A 21406-nucleotide genomic window follows, 5' to 3' on the forward strand; every position below is an offset into this window, starting at 1 on the left:
TCAGAACAACCAGATGGGAATTGGAAGGAGTGTTGACTGCCTGGGAGGGCTGGTGGGGAGAGGCAACTGCCCTCATAGGGGTGACAAAGGAGGTTTGTGCGCCATTCCCTTATGGAGACACTACTGGGAGATGGAGTCTGGGCCTGCCCCAGCAGGAATTGCCCCTTTCCTCCGGCCTGCCATCCCTGAGGGAGGCTGTTTGTTCCCAGACACCTTCTGCCCTGTGTGCATCCTCAAATGGAGAGGATGACTGGTGCTGTGTCCCAAGGTGTGGCTTCTGATGAGGGCTAGCTCCCTGCCCTGTGTCTGTTCTTCCCCTCGAATGCCTAATTGCAGCCCATGGAGGAAATAGATTGTGARGGGCTGTGAACTCCCAGGCAATGACACCACTGGCCTTTCTGAAGCTTTATCTTCCATCCTTCTGTTAACGCTGTTGTTTTTTTGCTCCTGTACTGACAGTGCGTTCTCCACCTGGCCTGGCCAAGACCCCGCTGTCAGCACTGGGGCTGAAACCCCATAACCCCGCCGAGATCCTGCTGCACCCGGTGGGAGGTGAGTGCAGGGCRGGGGCTGAAAGTGCTCGGGCTGAAGGTGGTTCTTCATGAGGGATGTCCGTAGGGATACCCCTGGAAGATGCATTGGCTGGAGAAGGCACTTCTGCCTCCCTCTTTGGGCCAGGCAGCCCTAGGGGGCTTGTAGCCTCCYTGGGGTCTCTGGGACCATTTGCTGATGGGAGACCTCCGAGCTGCATTGGGGAGCTCAGTCCAGCAGGGCCATATGTCACAGGGGATGCATGGCTGCGTTGTTCGACTCCCCATTACTGGAAGGGGAACAGCTTGTCTGATGCTCTCCTGGTGGTTTCTGGGTTTTCCGGAGCAACCCTTTGTGGCTGCTCCCTGCCAGGCTGGTCCCACTTCTCTACCCCATACCAGACCCCTCAGGTCTGGAGATCACCTCCAGACCARGAGGTGCCAGGCCGGTTGCAGTCACCCCACAGAGCTGTCTCTGAGGTGTAGGGGCCAGGTTGGGCACAGGATCAGGAAGGTGTGAGTCCTTCCTTTGCTCTCCTTGTGCCCTCATCAAAGCAAGGCAAAGCCTCTAAACTCAGATTTCTCTCTCTCTCTGTCTTACACCTCCCTTCTTCCATCTCTTCCCCACATMCCATTACTCACCTGTTCCTCCATCTTTCAGAGCTAGAAGGGGAGGCAGGAGTTGACTCTGGTGAAGGTAAGAAAGGCTTTTCTCTATCTCTTTTTCCCACTTCTCCTGACTGTCTGGTCCCATCACTCAGAGCAGGCTAAAACTGTCTGAGATKATAGAAGATTTCCCTTCATCAGAAGAGGCCCCTAAGTCATTCTTTGGAAGTGATTTAGAAACGTGAATCTTGTCGATCCTGTTCCATTTTGGGAAGGGAATGTTGCCTCGTGTGATGTGGTTAGATTCTCTGATGTCTCTGATGCATGGGGTAAAGAGGGGCCGATGCTTTTCCAGCCCCTGGTGTTGGGAGTTTCTTTCTGTGGTGTAGATCCCTGGGCATTGCAAAGGGAGCTGCATGATTGCTGCAGTCTCTTACGGACATATGCCTCACTCCTGTAGCCACCTGGTCCCAGGAAGCACACAGAGGTCTGTCACATTGGGTGGCAATGGTCCAACGAGGCTGAAAGCTCTTTGTCTGCGAATGTGGCGCATGATGTCCTCACTGGAGACACACTGCGAAAGTTGGCATGCCTCAGCCAGCTTCAAAACAGCCTGCCTGGGGGCTGCGAGCAACAGTCCCATTTCCAGGATCCTTCCCTCCCCCTCTGGCCGTGCTGCTGCCATTTGGAGGAGAGCGAAAATAAACCAAAGTGCAGCACAAAAGGTCACAAGGCGCAAAGGCTACAAACGTGCTGCTGGCTCAGCTGGGCGCCAGCTCGTCCGTTTGGGTAGTGGTAAAGTACAGACAGCCTGTGCGCATCTGCTGCCGGGCTGGCGCGGCAGTGAAAAAAAGGTGGCCTGAATTCCCACAGCTGCATCCGCCTCCTGCCCCTGGGCTGTGCGTCTCAGCAGGACGCTGTGGCACGGGCTCAGCGGGGACGTCCTCTGTGCACTCGTTGCCGACGGCCTCCATCGGCTGTGTGGGCTTGCASAGCCTCCTGCGCAAGGTTTAGGGATGGCTCTGCCGATCGCGGAGGTATTGCATGGCTCCAGGATGGTGAGCGTCCTGGGGCGGCAGAAGCTTTGGGAGCGCCTGCAGTTACCCAATGTGCCAGCTTCTATCTAATCGTTGTTGTGTGGTTTTGTGTTCTTATTTAATGAAAGTTCAGGCCTTCGGGGCCAGGTTGGGAAACTATTTGTTCAGAATCCTTTTCAGTGAGAGGATGTCTCTTTTCAGTATGTTTGCTACATTTTCCCATAGCCCCTGGGAGCAATTAGTATTTCTCCTCAGAAATTCCTTGAAGTACAAATATCAGCCCAAATGTGAACATTTTGGAGATACTAGAGAAAGAGCTTGCTGAAAGAAAATAACACAAAAGATCTTCCATTTTCAAAATTTCCCGATTTTTCAGTGATGGTTTCCTGGATGCCTCAAAGGAAGAAAAGTGGAAATAAAAATAGGCTTTTCCCTCAAATTTTCCTTCTGGGCTTTTCCCAGAAACTTTAGCTTTTCACCCTCCAAATATCTCTTCTTCTCTTCTTCCCACCAAAACCCTCAGGAATCAAACAGAAGCCTGAACTACACTGCTTCTCTGGTCTCACAGTTCTCCAGCTGCTTGTGTGATGGTTAGCCTGGGTGAGGACTTCTGGCAACTCTGTGCTAGTGGGGCTGAGTAGCCAACACCAAAACTGCTTTCCCTCTTTTAACTTCTCAGATAACCAGATGGCTTTAATCGGGCTGGGTCTGCAGCCCTGAGCAGGGACTGTTGTTTTGGCCTAAGGGAGATGGTTTCAGATGGCATGTCTGGGACACAGGAACAGCCCAATAACAGGGCAAGGGRGGAAGCTTGAGTAGTGGCCTACTCTGTGCTGCTTAGCAGGGTGCAGCTCTCATCCGCAGCTCCTCTGAGCCCAGGGCACCTCTGTGCCCCAGCTACGTGCTCCACAAAGGTCTCTATCCCTCTGGGACAGAACCTGGTCAGAGGATCTCAGCCTGCCTGGGCTGTTCCTGTTCCTGTGCCTGGGGTCCAGAACAGGAGAGCAGCTGTGTGGGTGTGCTGGCAGCATGTGAGGTTGGAACCTGGCTGCCACCTCCAAGGAGGCTTTAAAAAGATGATTACAGTTGGCGTTGGGTATTTCTGGCAGGAGCGCAGCCCCCCTTGGATTTGGGAAGGGTCTGGTACTCAGGGAGCTCCTCTCCRTCAGGGATTCCCGAATGGCTGCCCATCCCGGATGACTCATGGCCTCTCTATTCTCCCACTGTCTTCCCGTCTCCAGAGCCTCTTCCAAGAAAACACGAGGAGGCAAGATCAGATTTTTTAACCTAAAAAAACCCTGTCTAAAACTTCCCAGTTATTTTTTTTTTCATGTAGTGAACCAAAGCACTCAGACGTGTGCCCACAGTTGTGCACCCGCTCTCACTGTCACACACCTATGCTTGCACGCCCACTCGCACTTGCCGACCCATGCTCCTGCACGTTCATACGTGGGCTTTCCCTTCCCATTGCCCTTCTTGCTAAACCCCTGGCTCCTGCCTCACTTTAGTCTCTACGTTAGCAGGAGGGGCTGGTATTTTCGCAGCCGTTTCGTCTTAAACTCTTGCAGGCTGACTCATTTTTACTGTCTGGCTAATTTTAGTCTGAGGTGGGGACAAGAGGGGAGATGTGGGTAGCTGTGAAATTAATTTAATTACCTAAGCAGTGATGAGTTTCTTGCAGCTGCCTTGGACATCCCCCTGGATGCCAAGTGCCTTGTCCCTGTCACTCTAAGTCCTATGTCCTGTCTCAGCCATTGGTACCCAGCCCATGTTGACCTCACTGAGTTTTCGGCTCAGATCTTTCCTGGGATGGCTGAGCAGGGCTGGGCAGGGAGATTAGCTCCGGGGGGGGGGGGGGGGGGGGGGGGGGGGGGGGGGGGGGGGGGGGGGGGGGGGGGGGTTGACTCATCTTCCCCTGTCTGGAGATGGGGCACTTACTTTGATTCTCAGTGCACGGAGAAGGAGGGAGGGCTATGACAGTCATTTTCCTTGCAGCTCCCCTGGGTTCAGCTCTGAACACAGTGCTGTGCATTGGCACTGCTGGCTGGAAGCAGGCTGTCTTGCCTGCAGGATTAGCCAGAGAGCGGTTGTTATGACTAATGATAATAATAACGTTTGTAACGCTAATTAGTACTGCAGAGCTGCCTAGGGCATGGCCAGCCTGGAGCTAGTTGTGCAAAGAGCTAGTGGAGCCAGGGACCGGTGAGGATGCCTGGCCCAAAGTGTTTCATGCCGGCCRGTGATGTTGTTGGGCAGGGAAGGTGTACGGGAAGTAGTAGGAGGTGAATGTCATGGGTCCCACTCAGTTTGTGTCCAATGCCACCAGCCCAGCCTTGGTCCCGAAGAGGAATAGGGTCCACTGGGTGCTGTGTGTCCAGTACAGGCAGACTGGAGAGGGGGACAGTTTCCAGGCCCTATTGTCCTCTCCAGCATGGCTTGAGGTCCAGAGCTGGTGGACACCAGGGCTTTGCATGTGGTTTTGGTTTGGGTGCTACGCCCCAGCTCTGGGCATCAGTAGCAGGCACAGAGGCAGTCCATGGCACGCAGGAGCCAYGTGAGGTAGGCTTGCCTCCTGGCGAGGTGTGAAATTCCTGCGGTGCCATGGAAGAAAGAAGTTAAAGCTGAAGCCTCTTCCTCTGCCTTGGCTGGTGGGTGGTAACATGTCACTGGCCCCTGCTGAGGGGCATCCACATGGCTGGCTTCAGCCAGGCTCGATGGAGCAAGAACAGATTTGGTGCTTTCCCTGCTCAATGCTGAAGGCAGGGGAGAAGAAATCTGAGGTGGAAAGGGAAGAGGAGATGRAGGGCTGTATCTAATGGCCAGTTTGGCTAGGCTGCTGATGGCCACCCCAACCTGCTATTCCTGGCATGGGAGAGCTCAGCATCTTCAMAGGAAAATTGCTTTTTCTGAGTGTGCTTATGGAGTCCAGATTCAAGCTGGAATGCAGAGGAAGCACTGAATGCTTCAGTAGAAATAGCTGGCACTGCTGCCCTCGTCTCTGCTGCTGGAGATGGCAGGGTGAGGTGGGCTGCACAGGGCAGGAACCGTGGGGCATCACGTCAGTCCTGCAGTGAGTCAGTGCGAGCTGGGCCGAGCCACTGGCTCTATTTTTACTGGTTGAGGATGAATGTGGAGCACRACGTGTGCTATTTGGCATCCTGGCTGGAGTGGGATGCTGATTCAGAACAGGGTGGAGGGACAGTGGTGTCAGAGCCTGCAGTGAGGCTGAGTTGCACTGCAGGATGGGACCATGGCCCCATTTGCTTCAAGAAGGGGTGGGCATAGCCCCCCCCCCCCCCCCGTGTGCTTGCTGGGGTTTTTGAGAGCTCTCAGAGCAACTTTAAAGGCCGTATAGGGCCCATCCTGTCCATTTTTGCACAACCTTCTGGGGATGGGGAAGGAGATAGGGAGATCTGTTTTAGGCCGGGTTAAATGATGGGGCAGAGGAATGGGGGAAGACGTGCAGCTGGAGGAGCTCAAGTTAAGCACCTTCACTGGTTGAAACGGGGTGACTGGGAAGGGCATGGCCCCATTCCCGCACTCTCTCCAGCAGCATGAGCTGCAGGCTTATCTGTTTCCTGTTTCCTTCTCCTGTAGAGCCCAGGAGCTACGTTGAGTCGGTGGCACGGACGGCCACGATAGGCAGGGGAGGGAGCCTGCCGACTGTCCAGCCAGAGGCTACGGAGGCACCCACCAGGAACGGCACCTTCTCCAACTCCTTCACCACCCCCAGCCCCATCTCCACCAGCAGCCCCATTCACAGCGTGGACGGGTAAGAGGGTAGCAGGCAGGTCCTCATGGCTCTGCATCCCTCTTTGCCAGCTGGCAGTGCCAGGGGCTCCTCTGCCATCTTTGAACATGGCAGTGACCTGACACTACCCAAGGACACAAAGCTGGGTCAGTGGTGGTCACTGGGCCCTCGCCAACATCTCACTGGGAATGTGGCCCCATGGCAGGAGGAGGGATTGAGTATGTATTAACACTGCTGCGGGCTGGGCTGAGCATCCATCACTTGCAGTGCGATGGAGCCCTCCATCCTCAGCCCATCTCCACTCCTGCCTGCTGCCTGCCACTGTCCCAGCCTGTAGAGCTGGCAGGGAGGAATCAATCAGGTGTTTTGCTGGGAGAAGAGCTAAGAAAAGGCTCTCYCTCCCAGAATGCGACGTATCTTGGGTGGGAATTGGTGTGTGTGTGTGTGGAAACTGAAACTGCCTCAAGTTGATTTCACATGGCTGGCAGGTCCTGGGCTGTGTCCTGCTGTTGCCACTGAGCAACTCAATGGCTCACTGGCTCCATGCCTCAGTTTCCCTGTGCACTGCTTGGAGATGTGGTACCAGTGAGCAGCCACAACGAGTGCTGGCAGCTGAATCCTTTTCCCCTCCCCATCTCTCCTCAGAGCCTCCATCCGCAGCTATCCTTCAGAGGGCAGCCCCCACGGCACGGTTACGCCTCCCCATGCCTCGGCCGAATCTACTTACCGATCGCCTGTTGCCTCCCAAATGCCCTCTGCTCAAAGCAGTTACCAAAACTCGTCTCCATCCTCCTTCAGCGTGGTCCAAGGTGGGGCCCCAGGCCCAGCATACAGCAGCCCTGACTACCCTGACAGCCGTGGTGGCCTCCAGCCGGACCCACAAGCTCGGCCACAGCCACAGGTCAGCGTGGTGGGGGTTCACACACTGCCGGGGAGTCCCCGCACCCTGCACCGGACAGTGGCTACCAACACGCCGCCCAGCCCAGGCTTTGGACGAAGAGCAGTCAACCCCAGCATCACGGGTGCTCCTGGTAGCCCTGGCTTGGGCCGGCACGCCGTGGCAGCCCACAGCAACCTGGCCACAGCGCCGGGGAGCCCCAGCATGGCCAGACATCAGGCCATGGCAGCTGCCCCCCCCGGCAGCCCTGCATACGGCTACACCACCCCGGAGGAGAGGCACCCAACACTGTCTCGGCAAAGCAGCTCCTCTGGCTACCAGCCTCCCTCCACGCCGTCCTTCCCCGTCTCGCCGGCGTATTACCTTGGCACCAGCACGCCCCACTCCTCCTCGCCGGACTCGGCTGCTTACCGGCAGGGCAGCCCCACACCGCAGCCCGCACTGCCTGAGAAGAGGAGGATGTCGGCTGGGGACCGCTCCAACAGCCTGCCCAACTACGCCACCATCAATGGCAAGACGTCCTCGCCCCTCTCCAGCGGCATGTCCAGCCCCAGCGGTGGCAGCGCTGTGACTTTCTCCCATACTCTTCCAGACTTCTCCAAGTTTTCTATGCCAGGTAAGGGACACCCAGGGCTTCCCTCCCAAGAAGAGAAGAAAATAGAGAAAAAAAATAGGAGAAACTTCTGCTTCTCCTGTTTGGTATATGTTGACTTCCTTCCCTCCTCTGCCCCTCTGTCTCTCTCCTCTTCGCTGGTGAGTGAGGAAGTGGTTGCGGCTGTGATTTGATTTACTCCTCCTGTCAGTGTAGAAACCTGCGGCACTTCTGGGGCTTGGGCCACTTCCTGCTTTTCCTGCCTTTCAAAACASTGAAAACAGTATGTTCCAGGCAGGAAAATACTGACTTAGCATCAGAAGCAAACTTGTTGTCATGCTGACATAAACAGTGCAGGAGTTTGTGTACAGGGAGATCAAAGCCCCGGGAGGCCGCTCACATCCGCGCGGCCTTTCTCCCGCATGGGGACTCGCTGACCCTGGAGCCCCGTTCCCTGCTGGCTTCGCCCTGGAGRGACCCTGCTGCAGTGCATCCAGGTGGCCTCCTTATTTTGAAAAGCCACGTTGTGCCCTGGGTGCTGCTGCACCTGAAACCCGTCCCCCTGCTCTTGTTAGGAGACACCTCCGCGACGCCAAGATTGGGCCGATAGGACGAGGGGAATAAAGCGCTGGCAGAGCAGCGGCTCCGGCGGCTGGGTTGGTTTCGCAGCCCTTTGTGGGCTCCCTGGCTCCTGTGATGGCCACGTTGCTCGTGTTCACTGTGGGCTGCCAACTTTGTGGGCCGTGGGGAGGCAGGACATTTCTGAGCTGTGAAACGCAAGCGTGAAATCGTACCGATTAGGGAGCGGGCTGGAGATCAGAGCGAAGCCTCTGCGGGTGACTAGATTGCAATGGGCTGATAACGCCTGAGGCGTTATCTGACCTGGCCCAGCAGGTTGTTTGCTTGTCTGCTTGTGAAAAGCAGGTGGTTAGAAATGTAGTGTGAGCAAAGTGGAGGTTGCATAACGGGRATGTTGGGTCCCATCAGGGCCGTGCCACAGGCAGAGTGTGGTGAGGTCAAGCTGCACTGGGGCTGGRGACCTGCTGCTTTTCCTGGGAGGCATCTGCCTGTCTGGGTCCTCTGTGTGGAGCTAAGATAAGGGATTTTTTTATGATGGATCAGCCAAATCTTGAACACTGGAGAGCGGTAAAGTGCCTCTAAAGTCAGTGAATCTCCCAGCTGCCCTCTGGAGATCCCACCTTTTTCCTTGGACAGCTTTTATTCACCTGACTGGCGAACTTTTAAATGATGAATGACTTTTTTTCTCGGCGTATGTGCAGGAKAAGTTCTTCCCTGCATAGCCTCTGAAGGCTTGTGCCTGGGTTTAACTTTAGGTGTGGCCCCACCAGCTCCAGGTGAAGATCAACCTGCCTCTGTTTGAACTGGAGCTTGCCACAACCTGAGGTTAAGGCAATATACTGGGGTTAAAATAAGGTTAAGATATTAATACACCTGGAGATTGGCTGGCCATGCTCCACTGCAGGCAGGAGCTGCTAAAAACCCATACAGAGTTTTATATACAGTGTCTCTTGACTGTTTTTCTTTTCTTTTCTTTTCCTCTTTCCTTCCTGCAGACATCAGCCCTGAGACTCGTGCCAATGTCAAGTTTGTCCAAGACACTTCCAAGTACTGGTACAAACCAGAGATCTCCAGGGAGCAAGGTGGGTAAATGGCTTGGGGCGAAGGATGTGGCTGAGCGAGGTGCGTTTGAGACTCTGGGTGTGCTGCTGCATTGGAGATAGATAGCTGCAGGATTGTAGGAGCTAGAAAGGATAACCCCGAAGGAAAATCCTGGGGCTGGGTAGGGAGTGAAGATGGACTGGGGATGCTGGGGCCATGGGAGAAGGGCGCTTGAGGCCCAAGTCAGCTGCAGGCTTGCATGACATGGGCTCCCTAAACCTTCCCCCTCTGAGGACTGATCTGTTCCCAGTGTGCAGTGGAGCTACGCAGTTTGGTGTGTGAAGCACCCAGATCTAGCACAGATGTTGCTCAAAGAAGTCTCAGAGCTGGGACAAGTGAGCTCCCCATCTTGACCACCACCCACACGTTGGCTCTGCATTTGCCAGGCCTGAGGGTTGCCTTTCTCTCTCCGCAGCCATCACATTGCTGAAGGACAGGGAGCCCGGGGCTTTCATTATCCGCGACAGCCACTCCTTCCGGGGAGCCTACGGCCTCGCCATGAAAGTGGCGTCCCCACCTCCCACGGTCATGCAGCAGAACAAGAAAGGTATTGTGCCCTTCTCCTTCCCACGCCGAGATGCTTTCTATTGTTCAGCCTGCGGCAAGCGGGCAGCCGGGTCTGCTGAATATGGTGTGCCCTTGGGTATGTGCTGATGTGGCAGCATCCCTCCTTCCCTCCCGTCTCTTCCCTAGCTCTCCTCTTTGGTGGCACAGGGAAGCGCTAGACACTGCCCTGAGCTGTGGAGGGCTTGGGGGCATTTGCAGCTGATCCTTAGCATGGAGAAGTGGGCACAGCTCTTGARCCTAGCAGCACCGCAGAGGTGCCTGGCTCGAGGTCAGCTCTTTGCAAAAGACTTGATACAAGGAAGGYATACGGAAGGGCAGAGCCCCCTCTYGAGCCGGGGATGTGCCTGAGTGCTAGCTTCCTGTGGGATCTTGGGGTGGCAGGGTGAAAGAGACCGGAGGGGACTGCTCCCGTAGGTGAAGGCTTGCGGGCAGCTGGCAGGGAGGAGGAGGAGGAGGGGGAGGAGGGTGGCTGTGGTGTGAGAACCTCCCATCTCTTCCCAGGAGACATCACCAACGAGCTGGTGAGGCACTTCCTCATCGAGACMAGCCCGCGGGGTGTGAAACTAAAAGGATGCCCCAATGAGCCCAATTTTGGTGAGTGTCCCCGTGTGCTTCCCTGTCTGCAGGGCTGGGAAGGCCCTTACTTTGGTGGACTATCAAGGCAGAGCAAGTAGGTGTCTGGGAGAGCTCTGCCTCTGCCACAGCTGCCTATTCTGGCATAACTGAGTCCTGCAGGTGTYCAAAGCAGAGCCCTAAGAAGCCTCTGGTGTAATGCCTGCTCATGCATGCATACGTGCGCATTTATGTGTGCATATATGCATGAGTATTTACCTTCATACATGCCTAAATTTAACCGAACACCCCTCTATCCAGGTGAACATCACACTTCAATGCACACAAATGTACCAGTATGCATACCTACATGTGTGTGTGYGTGCACATCTGAACATAAAGTGTACACCTGTACACACACATGTATTTTCATCTCTGCAGAGACGCATAGGTGCCTGTCCATGCACATCTGTGTGCATGCACACAGACCTACTGCCCTGCATGTGTACACAGATACACACACAGAACAGACATGTATGCTCCCCTCATGTGCCTATATGTACACACAGTCACATGCACACGTCCAATGGCAGGCGTGTACACATGCTGCGTGGTCTCCTGCACATGCACACACATGCAAATATGGGCATGTGAGTGCACAGGGTTGCACAGACTTTTGCAAAGTGTATGACACATCCTCAGCTTTTTGAGGGCAGGGCGAGAGGAGGAGAAATGATGCTGCTGGGTGGGGTGAAGGGTAGTGACTTCCCTTGTTCTAGTTATCCCTTGGCTAGCATACTCCAAGGCAGGGTAATGTGTGTCCCCAGCCCCTTGCTGATTGTCTCTTGTCTCTCCCCAGGGTGCCTGTCGGCTCTGGTGTACCAGCACTCCATCATGCCTTTGGCCCTGCCCTGCAAACTGGTCATTCCTGATCGAGGTGAGAGCCAGGCTCAGAAGGAAGSAATAGGACAGCGTTACCCCTCTGCAGCTTGAGACAGGATCTTGGTTCCTCTGCCAGCCAGAGCCATGTTCAGAGCTGTATTTCCTCAGCAGAATCAGTCYTGGGGATGTACACCCTCTCCTCTCTGTGCTGGGAGCTGTGTTTCCCCACCGCTCCCCTTACACTCCTGTGCTCAGATAGTTCAGATCCAGGCTGGGCTTTTCCCTCAGGGTGGCGTGCTAGGAGCCAGCATTCACCCTGGGATCTGATGCCTGGCAGTTGGAAAGGGGATAGTACATTTTCTCCCCACCCTGGGCTGCCAGGGACTGGGTCACTTTTCAAGTAGGGAGAAGCAATGACATCTGCTCTCTTCTAGATCCTACTGAGGAAAAGAAAGATGCAGCRTCATCCAGCAACTCCGCCACCGACCTCCTCAAACAGGGTGCGGGTGAGTAGGCAGGGGCTGCTCGGAGCCCCGCTGCCATGGGGTGAATATGGTCTGGAGCGATTGTTCACCCCATGCCTGCTCTGTCTCCCCTTCCAGCCTGCAATGTCCTCTTTATCAACTCGGTGGAGATGGAGTCACTCACGGGCCCCCAGGCCATTGCAAAAGCTGTCTCTGAAACTCTGGTCGCTGACCCTAYGCCCACTGCTACTATCGTCCACTTCAAAGTATCTGCACAAGGCATCACCTTAACAGACAACCAGAGGAAGTAAGAGCTCTCAGAGCTGCGTCCCTGGGTCCCCAATGCCTGGGCATGTGTGGGACTTGGGCACTACGCTGGGAGATGATTAGCTGTGACCCAGGGAGCACGTTGGTGAAGAAAATCCCTGGGGTGGCTTTAGACTGCTCATAGGCAGGGAAGGAAATCCCTGGGGTGGCATTAGGCTGCTCATAGGCAGGGATGGGCTCTGCCCTTGATTCCTGGAGCATCCCAGARGGGACCTAGGGAAAAGGCTCCCATGCTGGTGGGGCTCAGCAGTGATGGGCCGGTCCTGCTTCAGGCTGTGATGGTGGGGTGGAGGTGAGGGGCTCACTGACTATGTCCCCTGCTTTGTGTTTCAGATTGTTCTTCCGACGACACTACCCTCTCAACACTGTCACCTTCTGCGATCTGGATCCCCAGGAAAGAAAGTGAGTGTGCTAGTCTGGGGGGAGCTCATCACCCTGGCCCTTCTCCTCCCTCCAAGCTCCTGGGTTACTTGGAGTAGGGTCTTTGCTTACTCATTCCCCCTTGCTCTAGAGGAGGGCAGGGATGGAGGGTACTCTCTGATACCCTGGAGAAATGTCAGCTTCTTGTGGTGACTTCTTGATGTCTCCAGTCTGGGGGAGAGGTGCATCATGTTTGGATGCCAGTCTGCCCCTTAGCTAGGTAAGGATCAGCTAACAGCCATGCTCATAAGTAATACTGGGGCTGCAAGAGTTGAGTSTGGAGGTCACAGCTTCCTAGCCAAGAGTCAGTGCTGGGCTGGAGGGAAGGGGTAGGCACCTCCRAAGAATGCAGAGTAGGATCCTGGGCCCTGAGGGGCAATCTGGTTAAGCTGCTGTGGCCTCTCTGCTTGCAGCTGAGTGAAGGAGTGGAGTTGGAAGGAAGATAATGTGGAGAGCGAGCCCAGCTAGATATGTGGACAAGCATGCCTCCTCTATGCACCCCTGGTGGGCATGGCTGTAGAATACTGAACAGCTTGCAGATGCTCCTGGGACTGCCATCTTTTTCCAAAGCACCAAGTCTGTGAAAAATCCAGGCCATCCCCATGTCTTCATGGCAGTCCCCGGTGGGGCTGGTTTGGCAAACTACCTCATTGCTCTACAGGGTACAGGAGATGCAACTCCTCACACCTCTTCTTTCCCTTGCAGGTGGACTAAAACTGATGGCAGCGGCTCAGCCAAGTAAGTGCTTTCTGAGCTCAGTTCCTCCCAGTCCCCACTGGGGTGGCCCCTGCTTGTGTTTGAGCATCGGTTCCAGTAGGCCCTGGCTGGAGATGCTCTATGCAGCAGTGGGCTCTTGAATGGCAATGAGATCCCCTCTCCAGCCACAGCAGGCCCCACATCACTTGCCTGCAGGGGACGTATTGGGAAGGATGGCATCACTGTGCCAGGCAGCTCCTCCGTGGGCATGTCCCACAGTGTGCAGGGAYGCTGCCAGGGTTGGGGTCCACAATGCCCTCTATGGAGGATGGTTTTCCTAGGCACTGGGACTTGGGCAGCAAATACTAAAGGAGGAAACAGGTTCCTTGTGCTCACTGGGCTTTGCTAGCTTGTCTTTGGAGGAAAAATATCCCAGGATTTGTGATGATGTGACCGGCCAAGTGAGATAGAAGAGATCTGTGGGTATGTGAGCAGGCCAGAAATGAGTGCAGTGTAGCCTCTATCTGTTGAAGAGCTTTCCCACTCTGGGGTGGTGAGAGGCCGCTCTCCGAGGGACAGGCTCAGCTCCTTGCTGCAGGAAAGTTTCACCCAAGCATGTGTCCACTGTTCCAGGGACTCAGTAACCATCTTTTGGCCCCAAATTCCTGGTCAGAGTAGGTATGGATCACACTGAACTGGCCTCACTGGAGACTGTCCCAGTGCTGTTAGTGGGAGGCTGGCTCATGGAGCAGAACGTCAGGGTAATATTAACCACATGTGAACCGTGCGGTGCCGTGATGACCCTGTCGACTTTTCCCTTCCTTTCTTCCTCCTTTCCCTGAACTGCAAGAACACAAAGTTGCCAGCTAAGCCTAGTTCCATCCTAGTTCCAGGGGCTAATTCCCACTAATTTTAGCCATTATCTTAGCGAATGGGTTTTTATTAGGATGCCCAGCTGCTGGGATATTTCCTCTCTCCAATTAGAAATGCCACAGCCTGGGCCCRTCTCACATTCTGTTCTCCTGTATTTATAACTTGAGTTTGCACATTCTAATTAAAAACGGGACATTTTATTCACTAAGGGAAGGACAGACAGGAATAACTGCAGTCTCACCCAGCTCTGTGTATGGCAGCACATGGGTCTGCTCTCCCCATGTCCCTGCATGGCCTTTTCAGTGTTAGGGTATCTCCCCAGTGCCTACCCCAGTGGCTGGCCAGTCACACCTCCGTGGTTTCACCCAAAGGGAGGCAGTGCGGTGATGATTTGTAAAGTCCCTTCTTGAGGACAACCTGGGGGAAGGTGACAGGAATGGTCAGAGCGAAGGAGGCAGGAAGGTTTGGTGGAGAGATGCTGGAAGGGAAATGCAGTCCTGGCCCTTAGAGAAACTGCAACAAAGGGAAAGGTAGGCTGGTCTGCCTTTGTGGGTGGTTGTCAAGATGTCTCACATTGGGTCGTGAAAGATAGAGRTTGAGGGAATGAAGCTGGACTGGCCCATGCAGGAAGAGTCTGGTATTGCCCCYTGGGTGAGCAGAGGTGGGAGCTCATGAGATTGCCCCAGGGCTCTGCCAAAACCCTTCCTGATGGCTGAAAGGCTTGCAGGCAGCTGCTGTGGGAGCCCCAGCCTCCCCACCAGGGATTGGAATTCCCCATATTGCTGGCATCAGTTGCTGCACCTCCCCCAGTTTGTTGCTAGGGACCTCTCTGAATCTCTTGCCTTCTTCCATCCAGGCTCTTTGGCTTCGTGGCCAGGAAGCAAGGAAGCACCACAGACAACGTTTGCCACCTCTTYGCTGAGCTGGATCCAGATCAGCCGGCTGCAGCCATCGTCAACTTTGTCTCCAGGGTCATGCTTGGCTCCGGCCAGAAAAGATGAGCTGGCGCTCACGGGTGATTCTTGAATTTTGGAGAAGGACTTGGAGCCGATCCGAGAAGGAGTGCAAGGAAGTGCATTGTGGGAGAGGGAAGTGAATTGGGGGGGGGGGAAGGGTTGGAATTTTGGAAGAAAACAGCAAACAACAAAAAACTCCAASAAAATCCCTAAGAACTCAACAGAAGCCAAACACACACACAAAGGAATCAAAACCATGCACCTATGTAACAGAGCCACAGAGTCACGCCAAAGGGGGAAGGACGTGRATGTATGTCCTATCGCACAGGGAAGGTGACCAAAGCGAAGCCGGCAACGAGAGGTATATTCCCAGCTTTTAGCGTTGTGGTCCTGAGGGTGGACCAAGCGGTGATGTTTGCTGTGGACTGAATGTGGGATTATGGCTGATGTGCCACCTGGAAAAAAGAAGCCATGGGCAAAACCCGCAAGAGAAGCTCCATCCTGACAACTCCGTTTGCAAACATCTGTTTCATGTTTGAACCAACACATAGGAAATAAAACCCTACTGGCACATAAGACAGGTCTGCAGGACAACGGAGGAGAAGCCCTTGGAAACCTTCCTTTGCCTGGCTGCAGCAGAGGGTCCTCGCGGGCCCCTGTGCTTCTCTCCAAACCTTGCTGCCTGGTGACTTGCTAGGGCACGCGAGGGCTTGGTCTCGAATCCTCCCGTCCCCTGGGAGTTTGGCCTTGGCTTGATTTCTGTTGCTGGCCCAGAGCCCGGTCAAAGTCCAGGACTGGTCACAGGTGAGCAGTGTGAATCTTCCCGGAGAGGGGGAATTGCAGCATTTCCACACATCTCCCCAGGCGTGCTTGTGCTCAGCCACGAGCCTGCTGCGTGTGGCATCGTGTCGGGGCTGCAGCCGCTCTGCACCTGGGAGAAGGCAAATGCGCGCTGGGAACTTCCTGGGTTGATCTAGAGTTGCCTCCTGTCCTGCCTTCCCTTTTTCCCACCTGTCACTAGTCCTCTTTGGCAGTTTTCTCCTGCGGCCTGTCACATTGTTCTCTTAACAAAAAGAAAAGGAAAGAAAAATATTGTAATAATAATAATATTATTAATAATAATAATAATAATAGCAGATGCTGGCACAGATGGGTTTTCTGTGCAAAGCAATGGACCCGTGGCTAGCCCTGTCTCTCTCTTCGGAGATGTGCAAGCAGTTTTTAAATTGCATGAATGTTCAGTTGCACGAAAGGCAAATGACTACAAGTAACTGAAGCGCTTTTTACATTTTATTTAGGAGGCCACGTTAAAAAAAAAGGGGGGGGGGAAGAAAATTAAGGAAAAAAAAAAAGGACTTGCAGTCACTGGGCAACTTTGGCTTGGTAGGGAGGTATCAGGTCCTCCAAGAGCCAGCCTGCTCAGCCTGTGTATCCCCCTGTAGCTGGCCTGCTGGAGGCTTGCATCTCTGAAAGTACTGTCGTTTTGCAGTGACTTAGGTGCCGTCAGCTTTTCTCTTTGCTTCAGGAGGTTTGTATGGGGTGAGAGAGGGCGAAGGGTGAGCAGAGCTATCAGCCCCTGAGCCACTGCACCAGGTCTGGCAGTAGGGAGCRAATGGAAGTCCTCAGCCCTGTTGTGGTGCCCAGTGGGGTCTGGCTGGCGGTGGGGACGCAGGGGGCACAGAGTGCCCTGGTCGCATGTGCAGATCCAAGGGCAGCAGGAATAGTCTGGATGGAGCTGCTGGGTTACTGAAAACAAGGGCTGAGCCTCCAGCTATGAACATCCCCCACTTAGAAGCCCCCTGAGCTGGATGGGGACGGCCGTGCCGCCGGCGGCTCAACCTGCTGGTGCCCTGTGACGGCGGCTGCGGATGCAGCGACCTAAGGGATGGGCTGTGCTTGGGGGGGGGGCAGGAGCCAGGCAAATGCAAAAGCCAAGAGCTGCTTCAGAGAAATCTTGGGTGCAAAGTGGCCCAGATGGCCTGTTGGGGGCAAAAATTTGGAACAGTACTACAGCCCTGCAGAGCCCGCTGGAGAGCTCRCCTCCCTCAGACTGCCCCGGCCTTGATAGCTATAATATATATATACTAGCTATACTGATAAAATATTGTAAGCTAATGAAATTTTAAGGAGGAAAAAAGGTTAAATTTACACTCCAAAAAATATTTATTTTTGCCATATTGCTTTCTGCACATTGTACCTCCCCCATTGCATCTGCCTCCCCTCCTTTCCCTGCCCCAGGGGAGCACCTGCATGTTAAAAGAAAATCCAGAGCAGGGAAAAATGCTACCGGGGCAAAGCCGCGGCTCTCGAGTCGAGGAGGGCGACGTCGGCGCGGGGCCCTCTGAGTCCCCCCCTTTCCCCTTTCAGCTCCCCCCGACCTGCCACCGCCGGGAGCTGCGGAGCATGCGAGCGGGCATGCGTGTGACCGCGAGCGTGTGCGTGTGCATGTGCGTGTGCGAGAGAGCGAGCGAGCGAGCGGCGTGGGCGCGCGGAGGGGGCTTTCGTTGCTGGAGACTTGTTGTAAAGCGTTGGATGTGGAGCGGGGAGTTGGTCGTGAGACTGTGGCAGGATGGGGGCTGTCCGGGGTGGGGGGTTGGGGGGGCTTCACCCCCCCCCCGCCACCGCCGCCGCCCCCCATCCGCGTGGATGTGAGGATCTTTTAATTTTGACATTTCAAAAGTGATTCCCTCCTTCTGCGAAATTCAAGCAAAGTGAAAAAAGAAATCTCACCCGTAATCTCCTCACCCTGCCTTTAACCAATTGGAGAAACACTGTGTTTATAGATATATAAATATATATTTTTGAAAGTCTCTATTTTTCAGACTTCATTTTCTCACAGCTAAGAAAGAAAAGAGATGATAATAATGTAATTTTATTTTAATCTGCTGCCTCGGAAACCGGTGCTTGAAACTCCTGTTCATCTTTTTCTCCCCATAAAGTGAAGCAGATTAAAGCACCCCAGAGATGCCATGTATAACCCGACCACAGCAGATAGCTGCCGATAACATCACGCCTGCTTCGAGCTGTGACCCGCTCACAGCTTAAGTACTAACTCACTAGCTGAAGACAGAGGTTTAGACCACGTCCAAATCTCGAACACTAATAATATCGTCCAACGATTATATATATATTTTTAACACAGAGCTAATCACTTTCCAGTGGCATAGCCAGGTATTTTGTCAGCTACCTTTAAAGGCACTTTTCTTATTTTATCTCCTGTTTTTAAGTTACATTATCATGTGTAACTACCCTTTCTGTCCCCAATTCCCTGGAAGAGGCCGTCAGCTGGTGTTGAGGGATCGCCCAGGTGCCTGTGCCAACGGGGCCGGCAGGGACCTACTATCGTGTTGATATTTTCCTTTACGAAAGGGACAGAAAAGATTCTTTGTTTTTTCTTTGGTTTTAAATGCAGTCATGGTATTTGAGATTCGAGCTTGTGCGAGTTAAGCCCAGCATATGTTTTGTTGTAATCACACTGCCGTTTTCAGCAGCCGGATGTTATCTCTCTCTCTCACACACACAAACACATCYCTCATTCGTGCACAAAGAACTGCATATATTCTTGCCAAAGATATCCTTAAAAACGCACTTTTCCCCACATATAAATATATATATTTTTTTGCGTGTGTAAATGTATTGTATGTGCCCTTTTTTGTGTTGGTTTGTTCTTTGGAGAACCCCTTTCCCACTCCTCCTCCCTTTGCTGTCGATTTTGCTGCCGGATACGCTCCCGACAGAGGTTCGTTTGCTGCACGTCCCCAAAAATGGGTGACCTGTCGCAGAGCTGACCCTGGGCGGCCAGCGAGGCGGGTGGTGCCTGGCTCTCCCTGCGGCGCGTGAGACACGGGATGTCCTTTCGCGGCACCTGCCTCCAGCTGCTGCCCCTGGGAATGATTTTGGGGGAGCATCCGTGTCATTGTGTGCTGCAGGGATGTGCCGTGGACCAAAGGGGGGGGGCAAATTCTCACGGTCTTTCCCACAGGTGAACATCTTGCATGCTCAGCATGGAGAGGGGGACCTGTTCCCCATGTAGACGAGCAGTCGAATCACGCAAAGCTCGGGGTTGCTCTGGGTGCAGAAGTTGCCTCCTGGATCTCCCACCCTTGAGCACAGGGCGGGACCGGGCTGGCCTCAGCCCCCTCTGCCAGCCCAGGGCCGTGTGGCAGCTCAGCCCAGCCTCCCAGCATTGATTTTTCGATCAAGTTTGAAAGACCGAACCAAAGGGCAAAGTGTGCTGGGGTTGAGCAAATTCCCACCCAGCAGGTCGGGTGGGTAAAGGAACCAGTTGCCCCAAAAACCCAGACAGCAGCAGCAGCAACAAAAAGGAAAAACCTTCCCACTGGAGCAAGCAGGAAACTCAGGCAGCAAAGGAGCCCGCAGAGGCTTGTTTGATTTTGTTCGTTTTGCAAATTGTGAGTTGGGTTTGGGGTTAATATTTTTTTTTCCTTAAAAAGGAAAAAAAAGAAAAAAAAAAGGAAAAGGAAGCAATCGGATATTTCTGTTGGCGGATCCTGTGCCGCCATGTTACGCGTGTTATTTTTGTTTGTTGTCTTTGTTACTTTGGGAACGTTACAGATTTATTTGCTAATCAGTGTTAATGAACAGTTTAAAACTTTTAGACTTTCCCATTTCTGTGTATTTATATAGATGGAAAAATACGTTATATTTTGTATCTTTGTGCCCATAATGTGGTCGCGTGTGTAAAGATGACTTCGGTCACACCATGTCCGTGTGCGAATGTGACTCCGCTTTCGTCTTCCCCTTTGTACAGATGTCTGATTCTTTGCATTTCATTGTATGGCTTTATAAAGTGGTAAAAACAAAAATCAGTTATATAAAATATACTGTTGCTTGGAATGCCAGCTTGGTGTCTGGATTGCTGGAGTTGTATCTTGAAATATAAGGGAGCGCAGGAATAAATGCTCTGTTCTGTTTGCACAGGGAAAAATCTGCTGGGTGCCGTGTTTTCTCCAGGCTGTCTTTTCCTCAACAGCAGATTTGGGGCCCCGAGACAGATCCGTGGGGTGGATGTGGGAAGAAGGAGGGCTTGCTCGGCTTGTTGTGAGCCTGGGACTGCAGCTTGTGTTCACCAGATGGCTGTTAACTGAAGAGCCCAGCATCTTCCCATACAGCTCCAGCTCTGGTTTTGTCCTTCGTTTACCTGGCAGGGGATCTCTCCTGCTTGCCGTGCTCCTTGCAAGGACCAGGACCTCTTCAGGTCCTGCTGCTTGGTCCCAGTTTGCCTTTATGCGCTGAAGAGGCATGAGTGGATGGTGCCCCTCAGGCAAACCTCTTCCTGCAGAGCTGGGGACTGTGGCTGTCCCCATCCCTTTTCTCTCGCTGGTCCTGATGTCTCAGCAGTGCAACCTGCCCAGCTCTGGAGGCCTCCCTTGAGTCTGTCCTTCCCTCTGCTGGGGAGCAGGATGGGGCTGATGGTGACATGGGCTCTTTCGTCTTTGCCGGAGTGCTGCTCCTGTTCAATCCCACTCTCAGTGCCCTTCGGAGCTGTCCCGCTCGCCAGTGCCCAGCGAAACAAAACCACTCTCCCAGAAGCTTCAGCCCTGTTTTTTCCACTGCTCACAGAGCAATTCCCAGCATCTGTCAGCCCCCAGCCCCCAGCTCTGCTCCTTCCCCTCCTTGCTGAGTTGGTAGCCAAGACCCAGCCCCCGGGATGGATTGAGTTTAATTATACAAGAAATATCAGCCAGAGCAGCAGCAGTTTCCCTGGCGCCAGCGCTGCTGCAGCTCAGAGGCTCAGAGCTTCTCTTGGGAGCMCAGAGCACTAAAAATACCTCCTGCCTTTCTCTAAAATAGCTTCAGGGCGAGGAGCGAGTTGAGGGGGCTGCTTGTGAGGGTACCCCATGCTGTGGGGCTGTGCTGGGAGGCTAAGGCAAGGGGCGGGGGGAAGGGAGGGGGAAGGAAAGGGGAAGGTTTCAAGGTTTCTGCCCCTCCAGCAATAGTAGTGAGGCTGTGGGTGGGCACCCAAATGCTGCACTGATAAAGCCAGGCTATTTGGAGGGACCTCGGGGTGTACCTGGCGCCTGCCAGCCTTGGTTTTCACTGCCCTCCTCCCACCCACAGTGAGACAAGACCTGCAGCCCCTCTCCCTGTCCAACAAAGCAGGGAAAATCTTTTCTTGGTGGCTGCTCTTATTTTCATATTTTCCCTAGTTCCCTTGGGATTCCTCTTCGGCACCTGGGGAGCTGGCACCAGCTGCCTGCCCGTTCCCAGCACACCAGTGCAGTTGGGAGATGCTCTCAGCTGACTCTCTGGCGTCTCCCCCGGGGGACAGCGGAGATGGTGGGTGACTGGCAGAGTGGCATGGCACAGACAAGACTATTTTGTCAAGTGCTGTAAACTGCGGTGCTTCCCCCCCCCCATCCTCTCTGCCTTTTCTGCAGTTAATTCCCCATTTCCTTTCCAAAATTCCTCAGGAGCGTCTGCTTTGTGTTTTTCCTCAACATGTTCTTATCCGCCACCCGCTTTCCCTCGCTGGGTTTCACAGCACAGGCGTTTGGGGTTGGGTTCTCCCTCTTTGCAGCTTGCTGCTATCTCCAGGCCAGGCTGGGAAATTT

At 54.0% G+C, this 21406-nt stretch overlaps 1 protein-coding gene across 6 annotated transcripts in view; it reads left to right on the plus strand.

The window, feature by feature from the left end:
• The window catches only part of TNS1 (tensin 1), a 65260-nt gene extending 45481 nt beyond the window's left edge, over nt 1-19779 (plus strand). For 4 of the 6 annotated variants that reach the window (XM_085310963.1, XM_085310966.1, XM_085310965.1 and 1 more), the window contains 13 exons: nt 460-552; nt 1192-1227; nt 5771-5945; nt 6570-7438; nt 8989-9075; nt 9510-9641; nt 10163-10255; nt 11073-11150; nt 11530-11601; nt 11698-11866; nt 12220-12288; nt 13012-13044; nt 14732-19779. In XM_085310963.1, coding sequence (XP_085167089.1) covers nt 460-552; nt 1192-1227; nt 5771-5945; nt 6570-7438; nt 8989-9075; nt 9510-9641; nt 10163-10255; nt 11073-11150; nt 11530-11601; nt 11698-11866; nt 12220-12288; nt 13012-13044; nt 14732-14876 — 2051 coding nt within the window. In that variant the 3' untranslated portion in view covers nt 14877-19779. The remainder of the gene's footprint in view (nt 1-459; nt 553-1191; nt 1228-5770; nt 5946-6569; nt 7439-8988; nt 9076-9509; nt 9642-10162; nt 10256-11072; nt 11151-11529; nt 11602-11697; nt 11867-12219; nt 12289-13011; nt 13045-14731) is intronic. The other 2 variants (XM_085310964.1, XM_085310968.1) reach the window with 2 other exon arrangements.
• Nucleotides 19780-21406: the final 1627 nt, after the last annotated feature.

Source organism: Rhea americana, unplaced genomic scaffold, assembly GCF_003343005.1.
Source record: "Rhea americana isolate MKP2758 unplaced genomic scaffold, rheAme1 scaffold_33, whole genome shotgun sequence".
NCBI classification, from domain to species: Eukaryota; Metazoa; Chordata; class Aves; order Rheiformes; family Rheidae; genus Rhea; species Rhea americana.